The 22,894-nt window shown below is 45.6% G+C and overlaps 2 protein-coding genes across 4 annotated transcripts in view; one reads left to right on the top strand and one right to left on the bottom strand.

Moving 5' to 3' along the window:
- Nucleotides 1-690: 690 nt before the first annotated feature.
- Nucleotides 691-8,587, bottom strand: KMT5A (lysine methyltransferase 5A). The gene is made up of 7 exons (XM_052798147.1): nucleotides 8,316-8,587; nucleotides 6,035-6,191; nucleotides 4,239-4,455; nucleotides 3,351-3,435; nucleotides 2,934-2,993; nucleotides 1,663-1,853; nucleotides 691-954 (listed from the first exon to the last, which is right to left on the bottom strand). Exons 1-7 carry the CDS (start codon nucleotides 8,469-8,471, stop codon nucleotides 744-746), a joined length of 1,077 nt encoding a protein of 358 aa, XP_052654107.1. The 5' UTR covers nucleotides 8,472-8,587; the 3' UTR covers nucleotides 691-743.
- A 5,126-nt stretch (nucleotides 8,588-13,713) lies between these two features.
- SBNO1 (strawberry notch homolog 1) overlaps nucleotides 13,714-22,894 on the top strand; it is a 34,745-nt gene continuing 25,564 nt past the window's right edge. Inside the window, exons 1-4 of one of the 3 annotated variants that reach the window (XM_052795328.1) lie at nucleotides 14,581-14,942; nucleotides 16,185-16,264; nucleotides 20,451-20,584; nucleotides 21,232-21,336. In XM_052795328.1, the coding sequence (XP_052651288.1) occupies nucleotides 16,213-16,264; nucleotides 20,451-20,584; nucleotides 21,232-21,336 (291 nt within the window). In that variant the 5' untranslated portion in view covers nucleotides 14,581-14,942; nucleotides 16,185-16,212. Of the gene's footprint in view, nucleotides 13,877-14,580; nucleotides 14,943-16,184; nucleotides 16,265-20,450; nucleotides 20,585-21,231; nucleotides 21,337-22,894 lie in introns of those variants that run through there. The other 2 variants (XM_052795329.1, XM_052795330.1) reach the window with 2 other exon arrangements.

Raw genomic sequence — 22,894 nt, 5'->3', positions numbered from 1 at the left:
GTAATCAGTATCAACCCAGTCTATCAAAATCCATCCTCATTTGGCTTGGAGTCATTTCTCTGAAGAAAGCAGCCAGTTTGACCATCCATTTCCCTCAGCACCAGTGCATTTAAAGTTCATTGCCAACATGAGATACGACACTGGAAAAAATGGATCCCTACCACAAATTATTTGAGAACGATAGTAGCATCCATCTCAGAGAAGCCTGTCAGCACTGGGTTGTAAAAAGCAGTCTGACAAGCAAGTCAAGCCATTGGATGTACTAGTCAGAGTACAGAAGTACATCTGCTGTCATAAAGCTAATGCCAAGGTCATCACCCCACAAAGTGGAGCATGAGATTTCATTGCAAAAGCAGAAGAACAACCCAAGTGATTAAGTTTCTGTGCAAGTCTTTGACTGCATGCTCAAGTGGCACTGGTCACTATGCAGAAGTATTCAAATTTTAGGGAGGGTTTCCTTTTATGATATAAAAGTTTTGGCAATCTAAGATCAATTACTCAAGCCTGCCTGGAAAACTGTAATAGGTATTTAAATACTGCAAAGCAAAAGGAAGTTTTTCAGGAGCTCAGAACACCATAAGCAGTCCACTAAGAAAGCTGAGGGAAGTGAGAACAGGAAAGAAAAAAAAAAAAAAATCCACTGACTCCTTGTAGAGCACTCAGTCCAAAAAAAAAAAAACAAAAAAAAAACCAAAACCCCAAAAACCCCCCACAAAACCAAAACCCCAAACAAAGATGAAGTATTAGTGTTTCAGCCATGGATGAGCTTCAATGGAAGCTTTGCTTCTGTCTCCATAGTCGTACAACAGTTCTTCACCTGCTTTAATGTCTCTGGAAGCTATCAATATGAGATGAGGCACACCATCAATGTCATGAAGCTTTGTTTGACAATTGCCACATTTGCTGTGATTAATCAGTCTTCCCAGACGGTTAGTTTCTTTTGTAGCATCAACACTGAAAGAACAAGAACAGAATGCAGGATTGCTGCATATCATGCAGTCATATTTGTGGACAAAAACCAAAGTGCAAATCAGATAAAAGAACAAGGAATCCATACAGGGCTTGAAAAATGAAGGAAAACCAGAGCATTACAGAATATTCATATGATTAAACAGACAACACATAATATGGCAATGTAGGTAAACTAAAGCAATTCTGGGAGATTTTTAAGTTAGCACAAACCCCAGAAAACAGCCAACTTCAGACTGTTTTAGAGTGATAAAGCATGCATGTGGGGTGGGTGTCAGGTACTACAGAAAGAAGGAGACCCAGTCAAAGACAGTTGAAGGAAATATTTCTCTTCCAGAGAGTTTGTCCATACTGCTTTTCAAACAAAATCCTTGCAACTCAGGAAAAGTAGTTAATTTTACAAGAGAATAAATTTAGGCAGAATTCCATGGCAGAGCTCAAAGTCTCATCCAAGCAGATACAACTCTCCATATAGCTTGTGCTGTACTTCAAAGAATATGGCTTCGAGTCACCTACCGTTCCTTTTAGCCCAGAGGTACAGAAAGCTCTTGGACCATGAAAGAGTGCTACAAAAAGATTTCCTAATTCATGGTTCCCGTTAAAAAAAAAATTTTGCATGAAAACAAGAAAAGACTTAGCAGCATTCAAAGCCTCTATCACTCAACTGTCACACTTAAGGGAAGAGAAGCTTACCAGTACGTTTTGCTGAGGTACTGAAAATAGTACATATAGCAGCCTGTGGATGGATCTTGAGCATACACAGCTTCTCGCTTTTTAGCATCAGTGATCTCTATGAGATCCCCATGATATTCAACTACAAATTCTCCTCGATTAAAATGCTTAGTAGCGATTACTCCTCTCCCTTTGCCATCGATGTAATCAATCTGTTGAGTTGAAAAGAAAATCAGCTGGGAAATTAGAAAGTATTTACATGATTGCAAATATGCTGTTTACTAGGAAATGAGTACAGGTCAGATTTATCATTAAAAAAATGCTACAGCAAGGTATTTGTGTGTATTGCCAACAAAGCTGTAGAAGCACAACCCACAGCGTGGTGGAAGAAATATAGGATGAGTTTGGGATACACCCTATGAGTTACCAGGTATTTTGATACAAAGTCTTCTAATCAAAGAACTAAGAATTACTTCAACTAAACAATACACAGAGTTATCTATTTTTTCTTTTAAACTACCTATTAGCTGAGGCAGAAAGCTCTTCCATTTCACGTGCACCATCACCATTAGCATGCACAGGTTAAAAAGCAACAGAAAGATTGATCACAGAAATTACATTTATCACCCCCAAGTATACTCCCCCTGTAAATTGGACAACTCCAAGAAAGTTCTCCTATCACTGTTGTAGATGCGACAGTGTTAATTGCAGGCTGCTGCTTTTCAAGAATCACAGCTCTTCTGCACTTCCAGGAGCCATTTCTGCTTTAAATTCTAAAAAGGGTGATCAGAGTAACCCAAGTGGTAAGCACTTGGTCCCAGTAACTAGTATTTGCTAGCAGTGGGAGGAAAACCAGTACAACCCATTTTCCCAAGTGCCATAATGAAGACCCACCGTGACTGGCTGTAAATAGGCTAAGAGAATTTGTTACCATACAGACAGTATATATGGGTTGTACCTTTTAAACATATGACAATTAAGATGCTGTATCTAACCCCACTTCTGGAAGCTACCCCAAGAAATGAGATACTAAAGGGAGCAAGTGCATTTTCAGTAAATACTATAAAGGTCCCTCAATATTTATGACTGAGGCTGCATATATATATTCTTCAGAGCTAAATATTGTCCATCCAAAAGGAAAGACAGTGTGCTCCAGTTCTGCTGCACTTTCATAGTACTATCAATGAACTACAGCAGTCTGAGACTGAATCTGTTCAAGCAGAAAGGAGCAGAACTAACAGCAAGATACCATATAAACAGCACATGGCTACTTAGGTTGGCATTGCAGTTACCTTCATTCCTTCTTCCTTCCCACTTGTAATTAGCTCATCTATTTTCCTCCTCTCCTCAGTCTGCAGAAGAAACAAGAGCAAAACCACAGTATTGTTGATAGTTTTTGTAGCTTATTCTATAGCTAAAAGGAAATTATTAGCCCGTGACACTCATTTTTCCAAACCACCCCGTATTTCTAGCAAAACTGAATGTTAAAGAGACAGATTTCTGCCCCCCAAAATATATAAGCAGCTAGACTCTGTCCTAGAAGAACTGGATCAGCATTTCCGAATTTTAAGAATGTCCTTAATACTGCCAGTGCACAATGCTATTTGTATTTGGCCAATGGAAACCATTTACAGATAGTTACACACTTCCTCAAACATTCAATTAACTGGCAACATTATAAGTAATGTTATTTTAACAAGATGCACTACCTCCAATTCAGATTTGCTCTTCCTGGAACTTCTTCTAACTGGGTAATAATCTGTCACTTTTCGATTTGGTGTTCTTCCTTGCGTTCTAAGGGATAAGAAAAACAGAGAACACACATATTTCAGACTATTTGTGAAGTTATGCCTCTAGGACAGAGGTACCTGTAAGAAATTTTTATTTTCAGCTTGAAAGGTGATCAATATGAATCAGCATTTCTTATCAGTACTCTTCACTTCAAGCCAAAAACCACATCCCCTTTTCTTCCCCAGGCTATTTTCATTACTCAGTATCAATTCTTTAACAATAACCACGAGATGCCATTGGAAACCAACTGAAGGTCACGTTAGAAGTACAAAGCCCCATGTGCCTTGCCAGAAGGCACTCTAAAATTTAGGTCATGAAAACTGCTTTGCAAGGAATTCATTAATGTTGGGTCACATTACTCCCATATCATGAGAAAGAGTATCAGCTTAGCCAGGAAGCCTCCAACTGTAATTAATCTAATATTCTGTTTCTGACAAGATACATTCCCATTTGTCCACAGAAAAGTAGGTCTTAACGGCTCATTAACTTCTTTTTCTATAGGTGATCAGCAAGTATTTCACTTGATATAAAATACACTAACCTTGCTTTCAAAAAAAACAAAAGTATTCTGCAAGGTAGATAAAAAACTTCAGGTGCTATTTTGTGTTTTTCAAACATGTTATTCTTGAAAAAACAAAGATTTGCTCCCCCCAACACAACCATTTACTTAAAAAAAAGGCAACAAAACAGGAGTAACATTAATTACAGGTCTGACTATAGCTCCTGAAGGACAAATGCAGATCAAAGCCTCCTGGTGCAAAAGGACACACAGAAGAAAAGCTTTTACAATTCCAGAAGTCACTTACTTTCTTCTTGGTCCACGTTTTGCTTTAACCATCTTTTTCTGAGCTGGCTTTGCATTGGCCTCATCAGCACAGTCTGAAGGCAGGGGCGTCTTTTGAGTTTCTACAGTTTCTTGGTTTTGATCAGAGGAGGGCACCGAAGTATTGCACCCACCTTCTTTATCCTTCTGGTCTTCTGGTTTCATAGCACCTTCAATTATATTGCCACCACTCTTTTTTTCTGGTGACAGGAAAATAAAGTAAGGCTCTGAACTTAGGATCACCTATACCAGAGTGCTTTAAATGAATTCCAGTGGTTTCTAGTCCATATTTCTAGTTCTGTCAAACAGGAGAAAGAGGGAGGGAATCACACAATCTCTTTCTGCTAGAACCCAGATAGGCTGTTACTCAATTTTTGACTGGTTATTGCTACAGTACACACAGTACAGAGGGAGGGGTGAGCAGAGAAAAGGAACAGGTAAAACAGAGCCCAAGTACTTCATCACGTTAGGTTTGCAACTCAAGAGTCTTCTAAACCTGAACATGCAGCACCTTCTGCGCAGTGTTTGAGACGACTGCGCAGTTTGCTACTCAGTGCATACTAAATTATCAAGTTGCCATAAGCTAATCAACATCCTGCACTGGGAGGGAGAGGAAGCCTCTCTGGATCCTGCACCGCTGTGATCATTAGCTGCAGACACTGGTACCAAGTGGCCAACACCACTCAGACAAAATCCACAGGAGCTAAAGGGCTGGCACTTATAAGAAGTCTACCCCACACACAACCAAGTTTTTCTTAGTTGCATGCATCCTACCTTGATATGACCACATCCTCCTTCTCAGCCAACTGAATTAGAGGTAGGTGAGCATGGCTTAAAGCTCACTAGTTTTTATTTAAAGCAAACCACCAGGTTTAACAGTCCTATCTGCTGAGACAGATGCTTCGATCTCACTGGAGAAGTGAAGTACAGCTGCAAGGCCACAGCAGTGGGACATCCTAAAGCCATCTTCACTTTCTTGTCAAAACTGGAGAGCTAAATTAGGAGCTCAAGGCCCTAAGTTTCCAGAAAAACTGACACTCCCTGTGTTGAGTGGGACTTAAAATACCTGCTTGCTGAAAGTGTTTGCATCAAAATGTTTTGACAAATTACCAAGGTTATTAAATGCACCTTTAAACACAAGACAGCCTTCCCCCCCCCTCCATAAACTTATGGAACATTCCCATTTCTAGTCACTACAATGAAGCATCTATGAAGCCTGGCACTTGGCATCCATAGTCTGTGCTCCTCCTTCTCACTGCCTTTATTTCATCCTGAAAATTTAAGAATTGTTTCTTTTTCTACCATACCTCTACCTCATACCTGATTTGACTTTGAATTGCCTTTATATAAATTTGTATGAAGTAGTCAAATTACAGAATAAACCAGTTTCAGGTAATAAAACAGCCCCCCCCCCCCCCCCCAAATATTAGATAAACTGCCAAACACTGACCTGAAAAATCAGAGTAATAATAGAATTGCAGGGAGCTTAGGGCATATTAACAACACAAGTGTTAGCTTTTTATATCCAGAGAGACAATACAAACATAGCCAGACAAAAATTAGAGGAAAAATTGCCTGGTAAACCTATGACCTAAGTTTTGAAAAGGATAAGGACACCCTCATCTCTGTAGTGTCCCAGTTTGCCAATAGAGTTGGAGGACTGAGAAAGCAGCTGGGCCAGGGGAGCTGCCTGACCTTCTTGACTGTGTATTAAAGTTTTCAAATCAGGGGCAGGGGGAGCACATTTAATGAGGCAAGCAATCCAAAGATCAATCTTACCGTCTCCTTTCCTGTAGGTTTCATTTAGTGTTTTGCCCTGACATTTCACCTCGTGATACATGACAGAGTTTTCCTCTTGAAGCGGTGGGCGAGCACCAGGAGTTTTGTTAGGATTCAGGTAGCTGTAGATTTTGGATTGACCAATAAACACATTCTCCTAAAACAGACCCACACAAACATCAGTACATCACAGAGATACCGGGAACCTCAAGTTAATATCCACAACATGCTGCAAAGACCAGGGCTGACAGCTGACCATGCTAATGCAAATTACACTGCTTTAATGCATCATCCTTGCTGCTGTTGCTGTTTCTACTAAGTGAAAACATAACGGTGGTAAGCGCTCAGAAATCTTTACTAATGCAAACTCTCAGTCCAAGAGGACTTTCATATGAAATGTGACAGGATGGGGTAGTCATAACTAACTCCAGCTCCCACTTTCTGCTTCACAGTATGAACTCTGGTGCTAAAAAACAAAACCCCAACTCTTAGCTCCTCATGAGGAAGGGGGCCTCTAAGAGTGCAAGCCAAAAAAAATACGAATAACACAGCAAAAATCGCCCAAGCCTAGAACATACCTCTCATAGCCAGAGAGGTATGAGCTTACCCAAAGACTCTCATGAGGTGTCAGATGTTACTGCAGTTAATTATATGCTCTACTGAGCAACACAGAGGATAGGAATCAGTTTTGCACAGTCTATCTTGAGTGACACCTCTCAGTGAAGTCTGGGAGATAACCAATGCTATCTTTTTATCCATTTTATTTCACAAAATAAAGTGTAAAAGTTGTTAGCGGCAAAAGAAACATTAAAGAGTCTACACAAAGCACTTATGCCCAGCCAGGAAAACAGTAAAACCCTCTGGCATGGTCAAACACCACAGAGACCAGGGTTTGTACACTGCCTCAGGCAAGCAGTATCAAATTTAGCAAAGTTTAGTGGAGTTGTGTCACCTTTGCTTTTACAGCCTCCTGCCACCCTGCCAAGTTTGACTGTGCAGTGTATGTAGCGCACACAGATTGCAACCGTGAAATCTCAGTGTCTGGACAAGCAGATGCAACTTGGCCAGAACAAGTTTTTCTTGGCTATAGTTTGACTCAGCTGAAAGCAATTTTCAGACTTTGCAAGCCAGTTAAAACAACAAAAACATGCATCCATTTTTTTAGGAAAGCACACAAAGGTTCCCATTAGTTAAAAAAATAGCTCAAATATAGCTGACTAAACAAATACTATGTAGTTACACAAACACTAAAAAAAGTAAACAAAGCACACAATAGAATACATAGGATAATTTTAATAATTAACATAATTACAAGTAACAAACTTAATGTGTACATAATTCACACACAAAATAAGACCAGTTAAAGGCTCAAATCTTAGTCCACAAATAAGCTTCACTAAAGATTAAGATTACAGTAGAACAGCCTGAGAAAAAGCAAGTCAGTCAGATGCTCCCTGACCCCCAATACTTCTGAAAGGCCTATGACTTATTAAAAAACTGGGGCTTTTAAGGATGAAATACTATGAAAACACTCCATTTTAACAATTGCAAGCAGCAAACCCTGCACTGCAAAGTTCTCAAGATTTAGTGAAGAGTTTAAATATGGGCATTTCAGGAGAAAGCCAGAAGCAGCGAACTGCAGCAGTCCACCTGCCAGCAGAGCCTTCTGGCTTGGAATACATCATTAACAGGAAACGAACAACAGTTTTTCCAACGTAGCTTCCTCCCCTCATTCCCAGTTCCCTGCCTGCTGCGCTCTTGGCGCTACCGAGACACGGCTGCCACGTCTTTGTCTGTGCCAGGCTTGAGACCCTCGAGAACACAGATTTTCTGAGCACAGCAGAGCACACGAAGGGCTGCTGAGGAGCTTTGGGATTTGATGCAATAGCCACAATGATTTCCACGGGGGGGGTTAAATGCAAAGCGACGATCAACCTCCGGCCAACCGCCTGTTAACAGAACTAGAGGACGGGGAGGATGGCGCGGAGGGACTGCCGAGCCCGGGGCCTGCCTGCTCGCTGACAGCCCCGGCAGCGCCCCGCGCTTGCAGGGCGGCTGCGGCAGGGCACGGGGGGAACACGGAAAGAGTCCGATTCCACTTAAAGTGAAGCGATTTCTGAACGACCCGCGGAGCCCCAGAAGCCAGGCGCCCGCGGCCACGCCGCTCCCCGGGGCGGCCCGCACGCCGGCTCGCTCGCACGGCGGGGGGAAGCGGAGGGCGCAGCAGACCCCAGGAGTCGCCCGCCCCTGCTCCGCCCGCCCAGGCCCGGGCAGTGCTTACCCCGCCGGCCCGGGGGCGGCCGGGGCCCTTCCTCTCGGCGCTCTCGGGGCTCGCCTCCTCCGCGCCGCCCGCCCTGGCCTTGGGCATGTTCTTCCCTAGGAACAAGGGGGGAAGATAGGCGCCTGAGCCATGTCCGGCACGGCCGCCCGCGGTCATCGCCCGGCCGCTGCGGCCTGCGCCATGTTTAAAGGGCTGGATGCGGCAGGGCGAGCCGCGGCGGCCCAGCCCCTTCCCGGCGAGCTGCGCACACCGCGCGGGGGAGGAGTCCCGCCGGCCCCGGCGCCCCGCGCCTCCCGGGAGGAGCCTCCGCCCCGCGGAGATGCCCCGCGCCGCCCGGCCCCCGCCCTGCGCGACAGCCCGCCGCGCCCCCGGCCCGGCCCCGCCGCGCCCCCGGCCCCGCTCCTCCCCGCCACCGCGCCCGCGCACCTTTAGCCATGACCGCGGCGGCGCGGCCCGGCGCCCAGGAGCCCCCCGCGGCCGGGCTGCCCCGACGGTCCCCGAGGAGCTCCCCCGCCGAAACCAAACGCTCCGTAGGGAGACGCCGCGCTCCCCTCCGCAACCCCATTGGCTTAACCGCGTGCCGATAACCGCTTCCGCGCCCCCGATTGGCGCGCAGAGTCGCACCCCGCCCTCTCCCTGTCACACGGGGGTGGTGGCAGCTCCTGGGAACAGGGTTTAAATGTGCGTTCCCTGGACGCTGATTGGCCCGTGCGAAGGGCAACCGGCGCTCTGATTGGCGACCCGGGAAGGAACGCCCCGTCAGCGGCAAGGCCCCGCCACGTGGGTAGGACGCCCCGCTGGGAGCGGGCCCTTGCCGGCCCGTCCGTGCCCCGCGGAGCGGCGAAGGGCGCCGCGGGCGGGGGGGGGGCGGGGGCGTCGGTGAGACGTATCCCCCCTCCCGGCCGGTCTGGCGGCGCATCGGCATCACCCAGCGCCGTCCCGTCGATGCCTCCTCCCTCCCGCAGCTCTTCGCGGAGCAGATGGATCTCTGCTCCAGCCTTCCCGGCCGCGGGTGCGGGGACCCCTAATCCTAACGGGGCTGTAAAGCTCTGCTTTGCGAAATTATCGGGCTGCTCTATGCAATGTCTAGTTTCAATCTCCCCGCTTGAAATTTAAGTCCATGAATTCCATCCTCAAAGCTTGCCTGGAGAACAGATACTACTCAAGTATTGGGCTTGAGCGTCAAAACCCGTCCCGTGCAACCCCCTATTCTGTAACAAGGGCAGCTAAGACATGGCACCACTACAGAGCCGTCCCCAGGAAAGCGTGAGCAGCCTTCAGCATCGACGCCCTGCTCAGGAGCTCACAACAGGTGCAGTGCATACACTTCAGAATCAGGAAAGTACGACTGCAAAGAGTAAAGCAGCAACAAGGGCATGCAGGTTGGGGGATGCTGTGGGTTTCTTTGCTAGTGGATGTCATCATGGAAGTTAGGAAATGACCACACAGGGCCTCTTTGGTCAATTATATTGAATAACAACGTATGACTAGTCTTTCTTCTTATCTGCGTTGGCCCTTTTTGGGCTTATCTAACAACAGCCACCCATGTGCATTCAGGATAGGGTCCCATAGTACATGAGCTTCCCACCCACGGCTTATCTGCAGCCAAAGGCCGCTGCTTGTCCCACGGGCATTCCTACAGCAACACAATTGGCCAGTACAGGATGGCGGTACAACTGAAAACTATCTCTGTCCTTAAGAAGAACAACAGAAAAAAAAACCCAAACCACTGTCAACTTCAGCCAGAAACACCCAGAAGGGACGGCTGCATCCCTCCCGGACAAGACATGAATGCGGCGCGACTGCAGAGGAGATACCAGAAGGCAGCACGGTGATTCAGCCTACCCTCTCCTCATTTTGCAACAGTGCTCTGCATAACCAGGCACTTTGAGAAAAGGCCGAAGAAACCCAGCCCTGCATTGTCACCATCATTTATTATGTCTGTGTCTTCACTAACAAGGCATATGCATTTCACAGAAGGGCAACCAAAATGCACTAGGTGTTTTCCTGTAAACTCCATCGGACACGAGGCTGCAGCCAGCCGATGTCAGCTGGGCACCATGTTGATGAACTTCTCTGTTAAGGCAGGTACACCAAGCTCTCCAGAAGAGCACCGGAGTCCTTGGCAGACACGGGTCTGATTTTTCCACCCCAATTCACACTGTTCTTTTCATACAGCTGGGATGTGACTGGAAAAAATTCTTCATAAATCACTAAAGATGATTTCCTCCTTGTGGTAAGCGAGGAACCCTGTTCCTAATGTCTTGGGAAAGCTCTGGAAACACCTTTACTGTGGTTTTGCTCAGCTTTTGGGGGTTGGATATTTTTAATATTCATTTTATATATGTATATTAAACAAAGCAACAGAGTTTGCATTGAAGCTGTGTGGGCCGCCACTAGAGGGCAAAGCAAGCTAAGTAATCATCTTCCCCAAAGCAACAAAGAAAACAACGTCATCTCTAACTGGCCTCTGCTCTCAGCACGGTGGGATCACGCTACGAATTAACAAAATAGGCTGATTTTACCCCCCCGAGCTCTCCTCAGGGAGTTACGGCCAAAAAGCCAGTACCGAGGGGAAGTTAAAAGGTTACCGCACGTAAGGCTATAGCCCAGAAGAGGACGCGTCTGTCTGCAACCGCCCCTCACCGTGTTTCAGGATACACAGCTGATGAGAAAGTGCCGGCCGACTCCCGTAGTCCAGAGGGAGCAGCACGACTCCCGCCAGCACCAGCTTTAAAACCCAGTGACCTAAATATTATCTCCCGTAGTATGCTGTAAGGGCAGCTCCTGAGAGCGCTACGTGTAATGCGGCAACGTGAAACTGTTCTGTGGGGGAAGGGATGAAAAATTAAATGAGCAATTAAATGAGTTGGATTTGCTCAGAAAGGAAAGAAAATCTTCAGAGTAAATACCTTCAGTCTAAATTAACACTTTACCCAGTGTAAAAAAAAAAAAAATCTTATTTTTTTAGGACTGGTTACCTTTGAATTCAAAAGTTCAATCGCTTTCAAATATACCAACAAGATGCTTGTGAAATATTTCCACCTAAGAGCAAGCTCTGGCTGTAGTTCTCACACAGCATCTGTCATATTTGCAATCAAATAAATATCACAACATTCACACAAATTACTTATTCACAAAATGAAATCCCGACAATTTGTGTTTCAGCCACTGTACCTCTCCGTTAGAAAGCAAGTAAAAACAATGCCCTAAGGGTAACTCTTGAGTGATACATTAAGCAACATTATTTTATAAAGTCATATAGTAAAATGCCAGTAGGTGCTAACTACCTTTCATAGATTATAAAATACAATTACTTTCAGAATAGCATCTACTAATGATAAAAAAGATCATCTCTGACCAAAAAGGACATTCAGTGAGATCCTTAAATTACGAGCAAAATCCTACGGAAACAGCGTCCTGCAGATAATTCTGCCCGTGCTAATTTCATGCCAATAGGAAGCATCATTGCCATCAGTGGGATTACTCACCTCTCCCAGTCGAGGATGATCATAAACTCTGCTCGCAGGCCTGACGGATAACTATCTTTTCAACTCAAGACATCAAAAACGTCACTTTCTCGCCCGTTTGTAGGGAGCTGCTTAGATGCCTTTAATGTTAGATACACCCCATGTGAACTGTACTTCATCGTGCCTTTATTTGAAGTGTGTAGAGGGCAATAATCAAGGTATGAGCTGCCATTGAAATTGTTCTTCTCATCTCTGGCTGGACTTCTGTTGTCTTTTTCTCTTTCTCCGTTTAGTGTCTGAGCCATCGCCGATTAATCTGAATTACTTAAGTCAGTTTAATTAACATTGCTTTGTCTTTAAATAGCTTAGCCTAAATCTGTCTAATCCTTTACTGGTTATTTTAATCCTCGTTAAGTTTGTCTTACCAATAAAATAAGCAAACTTATATAAAATTGAATGACCAGTACTGAACATTTTAGCAGATTTCATGACTGTCCACACTTAAATGTCAGCTTCAATTTTATGTTAAAGCTCTTAAAATTCTTCATATTCTTACACAACTGGGAAAATGTTTTAATGGAAGACTGTCTTTTTTAGCCAGCATCTGTCAGTCTGAGGGCCTCAAGTGCTAAAAAGATCTCTCCAAATGTGAAACCAGCTGAAGTAGTCATCAGGTTTTCAAGCATAGTTAGCTCTTTGCAGCAAAAAAATTCGCATTAGCAGCTTGTAAAATACTTGCAGGGGAAAACTCATGTGCCAGCACATCCCCACGGGTGGGGCCTTTCCAGGCTGGTCAGCAGGGAAGGCCCTCTGCACAGCACCGCTGTCACCCCTCATTCTCTTAGGGCAGTCCGGGAAGCTCCTATGAGGGACCGAAACACCGGAGGTGTGGGACTATGAGGGTACAGCGAAGGGGGGACTGTATATATCCTCAAGACGGGGCGGCACCGACCCCACCAGAGTACTCAGAGCCCTACAAAGCAGCCTGAGCGTGCCCTGACTCGGAGGCGCCCAGGCCCGGCTCCACAGGAACACCAGTGCCAACCGCGGCGGGATGGAACCGAAGGGCCGCCTGAAGGGAGACGCGTTCACCAGCGGCAACAGGGGCGGGGAGAGACCGAGACAGCCTCACTTCTCCTCAGGCCGGCAGCCCCAGGAGGCCGAGCACCGCGCCCAGCCCGCCCGCTCAGCTCAGCTCAGCTCCCGACCGCCGCCAACGCCTCGCGCACCGCCTGAGGCGGATGCACAACGCGCATGCGCGCGAGCGCGGCCTCCACCGCGCGGACACGAGATGCGCCTGCGCACTGCCCGCGCTGCGCGTCATCGCCGCAGCGTCCCGCCTCAGGTCCCCCCCTTCCTCCCCCCATGATGCCTCGAGAAGAGCCGGGTGTCGCGAGAGCGCTTGCCTATCACGTCCTCGCGGCAGCCGCCATCTTGGAGGAGCCGGGATCACGTGACCGCTTGCAGCCGTTCGCCTCCGCCTTCCCCTCCCCCACCCACCGGGAACCGGGCCCAGATCGTCAGTCTCGACTCTGGCCGCCGCCCTAGGGCTGGGTCCGCCCGCGCGAACGTCGTTCTTTGAGGACGGTGGATACGCCGGGTTTTGTGGTTTTGTTTTGGGTTTTTTTGGGGGGGGTGGGGGAGCTTCCTGCCTTTTCCGTTGATGGGGCAGGGAAAAACGAGGAGCGGCATGTCACGTGACGGGGGAGCGCGGGGAGCGCGCGCCAAAGCCCGGCAGCGGCGGCGGGGGGGGTGGGGGATGGGCGGGAGACCGCCGCGGCGGCAGCCGGCCACGTGATGAGGGAGGTTAGGGGGGAGGGAGGGATGGGTCACGTGGCGCGAAGCGCGCTCCAGCGGCGGGCGGCGGCTGGTGTCACGTGGGGAGGGTGCGCCGCGTCGGGCGGGGGGGGAGGTGCGGCGGCGGTCACGTGGTGCGGCGCGGCAGGCGGCCCCAGCCCCCCTCCCCTCCCCCTCCCCTGTGAGAGGGGAGGGAGGGCAAAGATGGCGGCGGTGAGTTAGAAAGCGGCGGGCGGCGGGGCCAGCGGCGGAGACTTCCAGGACCGGCCGCGGGAGGACCGAGAGCGAGAGAGAGTGAGTCCCGCTCTGCCCTTCCGCCTGGCGGTGGGCCTGCTCGGCCGTCTCGGGGCGCTCCCTGCGCGGCGGGGCTGCCGCGGCGCCCCCGGGGGGTCCCCTCCCCTCGGTCCCCCGCCGCCGCGCACTGTGCGGTGGGGCCCGCCGCGGCGGCGGAGGAGGGGGGGGGGGGATTTATCCGGGAGGGAGGCCGCCGTGCCGGCAGCAAGCTCCGCGTCTCGTTCGGTTCCTCAGCCTGGGGCGGGCCCCGCGGCCGCCCCCGCCGGGGGTCCCCGGCGGGCCAGGGGCGGCGCGGCGTGCGGGGGAGGGTGCCGCTGTCTCGGCGGAGCCGCCGCTTCCTCGGGAGTCGGGCAAACTTTGTACCGGAGGGCGTGTAGGGGCGGAGGGACCGCCTGGGAGGGCGGCGAAGCCCCCTGGCTCTCCGGGGGATCGCCCGGCGGGGCTATTTCGGTAGCGGTTGGCGGGGGTGGGGGCTGGCGGCGGCGGGGCTGGCCTCCCTTCCGTCCCCCCTCCCGCCATCCGTCCTGCTCGGGTAAAATGGCACCGGGACCGCCGTGTTTGCCAGCCGGCTCCGCGCCGCCCGCCTTTGTGCGGTCCTTCCGCGGCTGGGTTAATTGTTAAGGTTTGAAATGGAGCCGCTCCGGTGAAACGAGGCGGGGGGGGTGGGGGGGTGATTTATGGTGCTTGAGTGGCTCTAAAGGCTGCCGTGAGACGCAGCCCTTCGCCCTTCTCCGGGATCCTAGTGCTATTAAAGGGATCTTTAAAGAGATGAAGGTCTGAAAACAAAAAGTCGTGCACGGGACACAATTACGCAGCCAATTCTAGCCCAACCCGGAAGTTTATGTCGGGAACACGTGTCGGTGGGGACGGTGGCGAGGCTGGGAGCCGGGGACCCTCCCGCCGCTGCCGCCGCCTCCTCCCGCGGGGCCGGCCCGCCCGGCCGAGCCCTCCGGGGGCCCCGCAGCTCTGCCGGGGAGCGAGCGGTGGGGCTGAACGCCGCAGCGACAGACCCGGCCTCAAAGTCCAGGGACTCTTAACGAGCGCACCTCAAACAGAGGTTGCTAGGGTGAGTAATTGTTTAACGTAAAAATGCCCTTATGGTCTGAAGGGGAAGAGGCCTTGTGGGTTTTTCTTCTTTTTTTTTTTTTTTGTTAGTTGTTTCATTGTTATTTTTAGCTGACCAGGTTTCACACTGTGGTTGAGGGTATAAATTAGAACTCTTGTACTTTCTTCCAGGTACTCGTAGGCTGGTTTTAGATGTTTGATACCTGTTAAACGTGAGGTGAATTGTTTAAATGCTTAAAAAAAAAAAAAAGGTTGAATTGATGTATTAAGTAACTTTAGATTGTGTCGTTTGTTCATGCTAATAATTTCTTTTTTTTTACTTGCTCTGGAGTTAATTAACTCAGTGACAGACTGTTTGGCTTTAGAGTACATAGGTTGTGTCTAGATTAAAATGATTTAAACACATACGTGAATGTTTTGCAAGCTTCCCCCCCAACTGAAAAAACTATAGCTGATGATGTAAACCAAATAATTTACTATGGCAGAAGTTGTGTAACAGCATGACATTTGGATTGTTTTTCTATATCTTCTGTACCGGCATGATAAGTTGTATTTGAATGCAACCTTAGTCTTTAAAAATAAAATGTGGGGAGTTTGTCGTCTTGTCTAGACAAGTTCTTTGGTGTTAAAACTGGCTGATAGCTACTCTAAAAGCTATTGAAGTAGGTAGCAGATATGGTTAATGCATTTCTTGTGCCTTGAGATGCTCCTAGAACTGACTCCCAGGCCAAAACTAAGGAAGGGTTCTAGTGCACAGATATTGCTTTTTATCTCTTCTGGGTTTTTACTACTTAATTTAGCCAGTAGTAGAAGTTTTTATCATTTCCAACCCTTTAGTCTGAAAGCTGACTTCATGCCAAATCATTGCATTGTTTAGTCTCCTAACACTTTAAAAACTTCTGAATTTCATGTTTTCAAACAGTGTACCATGGCTACTGTAAATTTCATAAAACAGTCATAAGAGAGCTGAACTGTACCTCGTGTCCTTAGAAGCTTTGACTTTAGAGGTAACCAGCATTTGAAAAACTTCTATGTTTTTTAGAGGATTGGAATCGTGTTCACAAAAGTCAAAAGTTTACTTTGTACGTTTAAATGCAATGTTAACTACTAGTCTCGAGGTTAAAGCATGTAAGGATAGGCGAGTTCAGTAATTAGCATTTTACTCTTCAATTGGATGGTGATTTAGAAAGGACCAGAAGGGATTGGATTGGTTGTTTTTTTTTTCTTTTTTGTTGTTACCCAGGTTGCCTTCTGGAGCCAAAGGCTGTGAGATGAGCAGAACCCATCTGGATATCTGGAGAATCCTCTTGTGTGGGATTGGGGGTTAGCAGCCCTTATACCTCTGTTGTGAGAGGCTGCAAATGGAGATGTGAAATTTTTAGGTTGATAATAGTCACAGTTTACACAGCTAGAGAATTTGGCGATTATATCTGTCCTTACAACTTCAGAATTTGTGTGATATTTTAAATGGCTTCCAGTATAGTTCAAGTGACGTGTATACCTCAGAAAGCCAATGGGAAAAAACCTTCCAATAAAAGGAGAACAAGAGTTGCTTAACTACATTAGTGTCCCAGGCCAAGCATTAAAACTGAAGTTTGCAGGTGGGGTATGCCACAGAGGCCAGTTGTCTGAAGGGTTTGGAAATCGCTGTGCCTAGTTGTTTGTGATGGGCTAAGTTGTGATACTGTAGTTCATTATGATTTTTAAATAAGTACTTTGGGTATACAGTGTTACGAAATGTAACTCTCAGACCTAAAAATCAAAAGCCCTTTCATTGCTTAGGACTCTACCATTATTTTTCTTAGGGGAAATGGAGAGCAGGTTGCTTGACATGTGTTTTAGAATCGCGCTCTTTTTTTGTTTTGTTTTGCTTCTTTTTACCAAAGCTAAAATGGAGGGAGGGAGAGAGCCAGGTTGGCATGGATACATGACATAATATTAAACATGGCATTCTGGTTTTGTATCTTTAAGTTGAAAATTATTTACATAATGTGCAGTGGTAGCAAAACTGTCTTTTAATCAAAGTTTTAAGCTATATTCTTCAGTAGAAGAGCACCTTACAAAAATGTTTGGTGTGTTTTCATAGCCCTTCTTGAGATGGCAGCAGTTTATATTTTTTTTCTTAATGCAAGGAAAATAATTGAGATGCTACAACTGTTGAAATTTTATAAATAAATTTACTTAGTCTTATCTAACAGGTTCATTCTTGCTTAGTGACATTGGACAGCCTGACTAAACATAGACAACCTTATCTGCAAGATTCTGCATGCTCAGAACAGTTCTTCGGCTGGTGAAATGCTCAGGGAACAGCTTGTAATATTAATATTTTTTTAATAAGTATTTTCTTTTGGAGATTTTTAAGATGTGGCAAACAGGTCCTTATATAGTATTGCCAAAGCTGAACTGCAGAGCTTGATAAAGTTGCTTTCGCTTATGTTAACTAAGGAGCCTCCTACCTTGTAAGATTATGGAGCTGTTTCAGCTTGATAATGTTTTAGGCTTGGCTAGCATATGTCACAAAAATAAACTGAACTATCACAGTGCAGCTTCTCCTGTATTTTTTTTTTTTCCCTCGCTTAATTTCCTTACTAAATTAAAGGGGGGGGGGGGCGGGCAGCAATGGTGCTTGGAAGTTTCACAAAGCCTAAAATTGGTGCTAAGTATTCAGTGACTTTTAATGTAAAAATTCTAGAAGTTCAGAATTCCTTTTGTTCCAGTTTCAAACAATGCAGCTTTGTTCCTAGTGTACAGAAACAAAATAAGTGAAACTAGTCAAACTTTCATTGTCCAAACTGTCTGACAGACAAATAAACAATTGCTGTTTTACTTAGCTTTTTGCTGGATTGTTAGCAACTGCTGATTTTTAAGACTGTTAAAATTGGGGTTAGCATGAGAGAGATGCAGCTGGGGGGATTTCTTATGTGAAAACAGCCCTGCTGAGAAAGGGATGCTTCTAAACTGAAGATACTTATTCTGGAATTGTAGGAATTGCTATACTAGTTTATATCACTAGTCATCTAGTGAAAACTTTGAAGTAAGCAGTTAAAGTATTACTGCTATGAATGTTTTTTTCTGAACTTGGTGAAACTGTCTTAAGGTATCTGAGCCATCACGTTTTTAAAAGTTAAAAACGTAGAGTTCAGTGTCATCATGAATATGTTAAACTTGACTTGAAACAGTCTTGATAGGTTGTGGCACCATTTGAGGATGGTTGGGGAAGATGTGTTTTTGTGTGGTGCTGGTGGCGTGGTTTTTTCTAGCCTTGGTTTTGCTTTGAGTCTCAACTTCATAGAAAGGCCTTTCCTTTGTATATTGCAAGAGTAGACTAGAAGTTATCTTGAGTAATTTTTTTGTCCTAGTTCTCTTTTAAGTAAACAGCCCCAAGCATCTGACTTCCCATGCCTCTATTCAGTGTAGCCACTTATCTCTCAACCAAGTTTTAGTCATACCTTCTTTTAGAGATGGCGTGATCAAAACTACATGCAGACTAAATAATGACATAACTGATATTTTTTCCTTTGCACATTTAGACATTTTTGTTTATTTGACCATGTTGAGCAAAGGCGTTGCACTATGTGGAAGAGTGCTCCTGCCTCTTTCCCAAATTGATTCTGTGAAGTTATGATTGTAAAGTGTTTCAGAGCTGCTAGTTTGATGGGGTATCCAGTGTTAGTTCCCCTTCCGTAGAGAAATTCACCTTCAGTGGCTGCTCTGAAGTTCCTAACACCAAAAGTACTGATAAGCTAAAACTTCATGTAAGACTTAATCTTTCTCTTCTCACCTGTTTCTAATTACTAAACAATGTGGTAAGCTTGTAAACTTAGATATTGTGATTACTGTTAGTATTTTAGTCTGAAAATTAAGGTTTTATCCTACCCAATTAATATATGTGTGTAGTCCCCTTTTTTGAGACAGGAGGCTTACTCCTTCTGAAAGGTAAAGTTAACGGTCTGTTCTTACTCATTTTTCTTGACCCATTCAAGGTTCTAGGAGAGAGACTAGTGGGAGGTGACACCCTTTGAAGGAGCTGCCATGTTAATTAAATCTGTTAGATGTCTTAATATTTCTTTATCTTCTGTACCTGATAACTACAAACCAGGCCATTCTGCCAACCTGTCTGATCACCTCAAATGCCTTTAGAAAAAAAAAAAATTATTTCTGACACAGCAAGTGGTGTTTAATGGGATTGTGTGTGGTCAGTAGCAGTCCCACCAATTATTGTTTGTTGCTTTGGTATTCTTTTAGGTAGTACAGTCTTTGATGCTTCAAAGTATATCTTCCTCTTGTCCCAGTACCTTACCTCCACTTCTTAATTGTGGTGCCACCATCACAGTATTAGTCCTCTAAAAGAAGGTTTCTCCCTACTATTGGACAGACTAAAACTAGAAAGAATAAGAATTAAGTGCCTGAGGCTTAACTTATTACAAGAATTACCTGTTCTGCCAAATGTGCTAAGTAATGTATGTGACCAACCAGCTGGATGTGGCTTAGCTGTGCATGTAGAGAAGGATAAGCAAGTGAATGCTGTCTCGGAGTCTGTGAATGAGTGTATCTAAAAAGCCAATAAATATTTTTGTCCTCTTGTCTGCTTTAGAGTAGGTGTTCAGCTTTGTTAGTTTTTGATGTTTTGTTACCAGTGGGTGTTGCAGGGGGTGTGGAGAATAAGTGAAATGAATCTCTGCTTGAGGTGTATCTTAGAATATGTAAGGAACAGCTCAAGTTATATGGACTCATTTAATTTTTGTCTTAGTACTAGGGCAAATGGGCTTCCTTCTTAAGGAAGCAAAACACACTATCTTCACTCTTCATCTTAAAACAAAGTATTTGGCTTTTTTAGTAAGTTTTTACACTGTCTAGAATAGCTTATTGAAATTAATTTTGCTTGTCCTACACAAAGGAGTCTGTGACTTGATGTTAGTGTCCTATTTAATATGTCGTTAACATACTATAATAGTGGAACATTTGTTCTTTCCACTATGCAAAACAAAATTTCTCCAGTGAATGAATTACTACCTAATGTAATGGCAAGCAAGAAATAAAAGCTTTCCTTATAAGCTTTTTATCCCTAACTTGTTGTTACAAGATAAATTAAATGAGTTTTAATTGTGCTTCCCTCATGCAGTGTGCTTCACTGACAAAGATGTATCATTAGCATAATACAGTCTCACCATTTCTGCCTCTTGGTATTTCTTGTAATGCTTAAAAATGTAGTGCAATGAAGACTAGAAAAGGCATCTTTTTTTTTTCTTTCGTGTAGTAAACTATTTCATTCTTTCCGCTTCTACGTGTGGTGAGTATTTTGAAAAGATTTTAAAAAACAAAATAGAGGAGAAATCTCCAAATGAACAAAAGAGCCAGAGCAAATCTAGAAAGTGAAACTCTGTATACAAGAGACTGCATCACATGTGCCCTTAAATCTAGGAAAGAGAACTTTAAGTGTGTGTGTCCGTGTGTGCACAAAATAAATCAAAACTAAAAGTAACTTGTATTTATGGTTTTAACTTTTTAGAGATGGTGGAGCCAGGACAAGATCTGTTGCTTGCTGCTTTGAGTGAGAGTGGCATCAGTCCAAATGATCTATTTGATATTGACTCTCCGGACGTGGTTCTTGCAAATCCAGCACCAACTCCAGCTGTTCAGCAGGTTAAAACAAGAACTTAGCTGTTCGCTAGAGGACATAAGAGCTTGTACTTGATGTATTGTGGAGGGGGGTGTGGCGTCCATAGCAAATGGTTAAAGAATGTGGAGTTTTCATAAATTTCTTGCTTTGTGGTACTGAGATTAGAAAACAACTTGCTAATTAATTTTTAACTTTTATACAAAAAAGCAATTTAAAATACACCATTGAGCTCAGTATAAACATAAATATACTTAACTTCTGGACATTAAATGGGGGTGTGCTGTCATATATCGACAGAGAGAACTCTAATATCACTGGAGTCTAGCTGCTCTCCTATAAAATGTGCAAAAAGTGTAATATAATTGGTGTTTAAACTCCATGACAGCATTCATTCTGCAAGAACATAATGTCAGACATAGACTGGGAACAGTAGTATGTTGAACAGTGACATCATGAAACTAATTACATTTTCACCACAGTTAAGCATACAACACCTTGTTAGTTAATGTCTTTGAATGTGAAATCAACCATTTGATCTTTATTTTCAGTGAAACCTTTGTTAATGAGCACAGTTAAGGACTTCCCCATTAACTTCCATTTTATGGGCAGATATTTAGTCTTAAGGTTTTTTCCGGAGTGTTTCCTGATGCTTACTTTCTTTCCTCTGCAGTCAGTGCCACTTAGTGCATTAGAACTAGGCTTGGAGACAGAGGCCACAGCTGCTGTGAAACAAGAGCCAGAGACTGTATCAACTCCAACCTTATTAAATGTTCGGGTAAGAACTGGTACTTCAGGATTTTGAATGTGTACGTGTGGTGGGTTAATCCTGGCTGGACACCAGGTGCCCACTAAGCCACTCTGTCACTCCCCCTCCTCAACTGAATACGGGGAGAACAAAAAATAGGACGAAAGGGTTGTGGGTTGAGATAAGGACAGGGAGATCAGCAATTACTGTCATGGCAAAACAGACTCAACTGGGGGAAATTAGTTTAATTTATTGCCAGTTAACAAGGAGTAGGATAATGAGAAATAAGAACAAATCTAAAAACACCCCCTCCACCCCTCCCTGCTTCCTGGGCTCAACTTCACTCCAAGCATCATCACACGTTGCTTCTGCTGCTCCTTCCTCCTCACGTTCTTCCCCTGCTCCAGCAGCTCCTTCACAAACTTTTCCAACCTGGGTCCTTCCTACGGGCTCCAGTTCTTCACGAACTGCTCCAGCATGGGTCCTTTCCACAGGGTGCAGTCCTTCAGGAACAGACTGCTCCAGCGTGGGCTCCTCTCTCCACAGGGCCACAGGTCCTGCCAGGAGCCTACTCCAGCGTGGGCTTCCCACGGGGTCACAGCCTCCTTTGGGCATCCACCTGCTCTGATGTGGGGTCCTCCACGGGCTGCAGGTGGATATCTGCTCCACCGTGGACCTCCGTGGGCTGCAGGGGGACAGCCTGCTTCACCACAGGCTGCAGAGGAGTCTTTGCTCTGGTGCCTGGAGCACCTCCTCCCCATCCTTCAATGACCTTGGTGTCTGAATAGTTGTTTTTCTCACACATTCTCACTTGTCTTTGCCAGTTGCTGATTGCACAGCAGTTTTTACCCCTTCTTAAATAGGTTATTACAGAGGCAGTACCAACATTGCTGATTGGCTGAGCTTTGGACAGTGGTGGGCCTGTCTTGTAGCTTGGTGGAACTGGCTGTATAGGATGTGGGGGAGGTTTCTGTCATCTTCTCGCAGAAGCCACCCCTGTAGCTTCCCTGCTACCAAAACCTTGCCACATAAACCCAATACAGTTTATTAGTAAAATGTAACAAAAGAGGTGGGACTGTAAAATGCCAGTTGGCCATTGTCTCAGTTCTACTTGTACTGAGACTGTGAAAGCTTAGCGTACCTGTGGGTTGATAACAATTTCTATGACAAGGAGCACAAAAGAGGACAAAGCAGTATGCAGAAAAACGTTTTAAGGTGTCCCATGTGCCTTTTACTTCCCCTGCATGCAAATACTGGGGATAGGGAGGTTGTGTAAACTTGTCTCCTATATCTGAACTGTGTACTACCTTTTCTAGCTGCAGATAATTATCAGCACCATAGTCTGGTGGTTGCACCTGAAATAAGAATATAAAAAGCAGACCTGCAGGAAGGTCAATGCAGTGCAGCATGTCTGAAAGGCTGCACATATACTTTAAGTAATCCAACCTATTTACTCTGGCAATGGTGCAGCTAGTTTATATATTGGAAATTCTCTTCAGCTCAGGGTTCCTGTACCTGTAGTAGTACGTATGGCAATATAGTGATAGTCAGGCACTTCTTGCTCAGGGTGTTGTACAAGATAATTACT

Source organism: Harpia harpyja, chromosome 9 (assembly GCF_026419915.1).
Source record: "Harpia harpyja isolate bHarHar1 chromosome 9, bHarHar1 primary haplotype, whole genome shotgun sequence".
NCBI classification, from domain to species: Eukaryota; Metazoa; Chordata; class Aves; order Accipitriformes; family Accipitridae; genus Harpia; species Harpia harpyja.
This window is presented reverse-complemented; position numbering and strand designations above follow the sequence as displayed.

What these genes read in the sequence shown, in the direction of transcription:
- KMT5A (XM_052798147.1), bottom strand. Translation starts at nt 8,471, where the DNA reads ATGACCGCGGGCGGCCGTGCCGGACATGGCTCAGGCGCCTATCTTCCC. An exon ending in AACCTACAGGAAAGGAGACG is followed by an intron (nt 4,456 to 6,034) that starts GTAAGATTGATC and finishes TCCTGTCACCAG; the next exon opens with AAAAAAAGAGTGGTGGCAAT. An exon ending in TACCTCAGCAAAACGTACTG is followed by an intron (nt 955 to 1,662) that starts GTAAGCTTCTCT and finishes TTGTTCTTTCAG; the next exon opens with TGTTGATGCTACAAAAGAAA.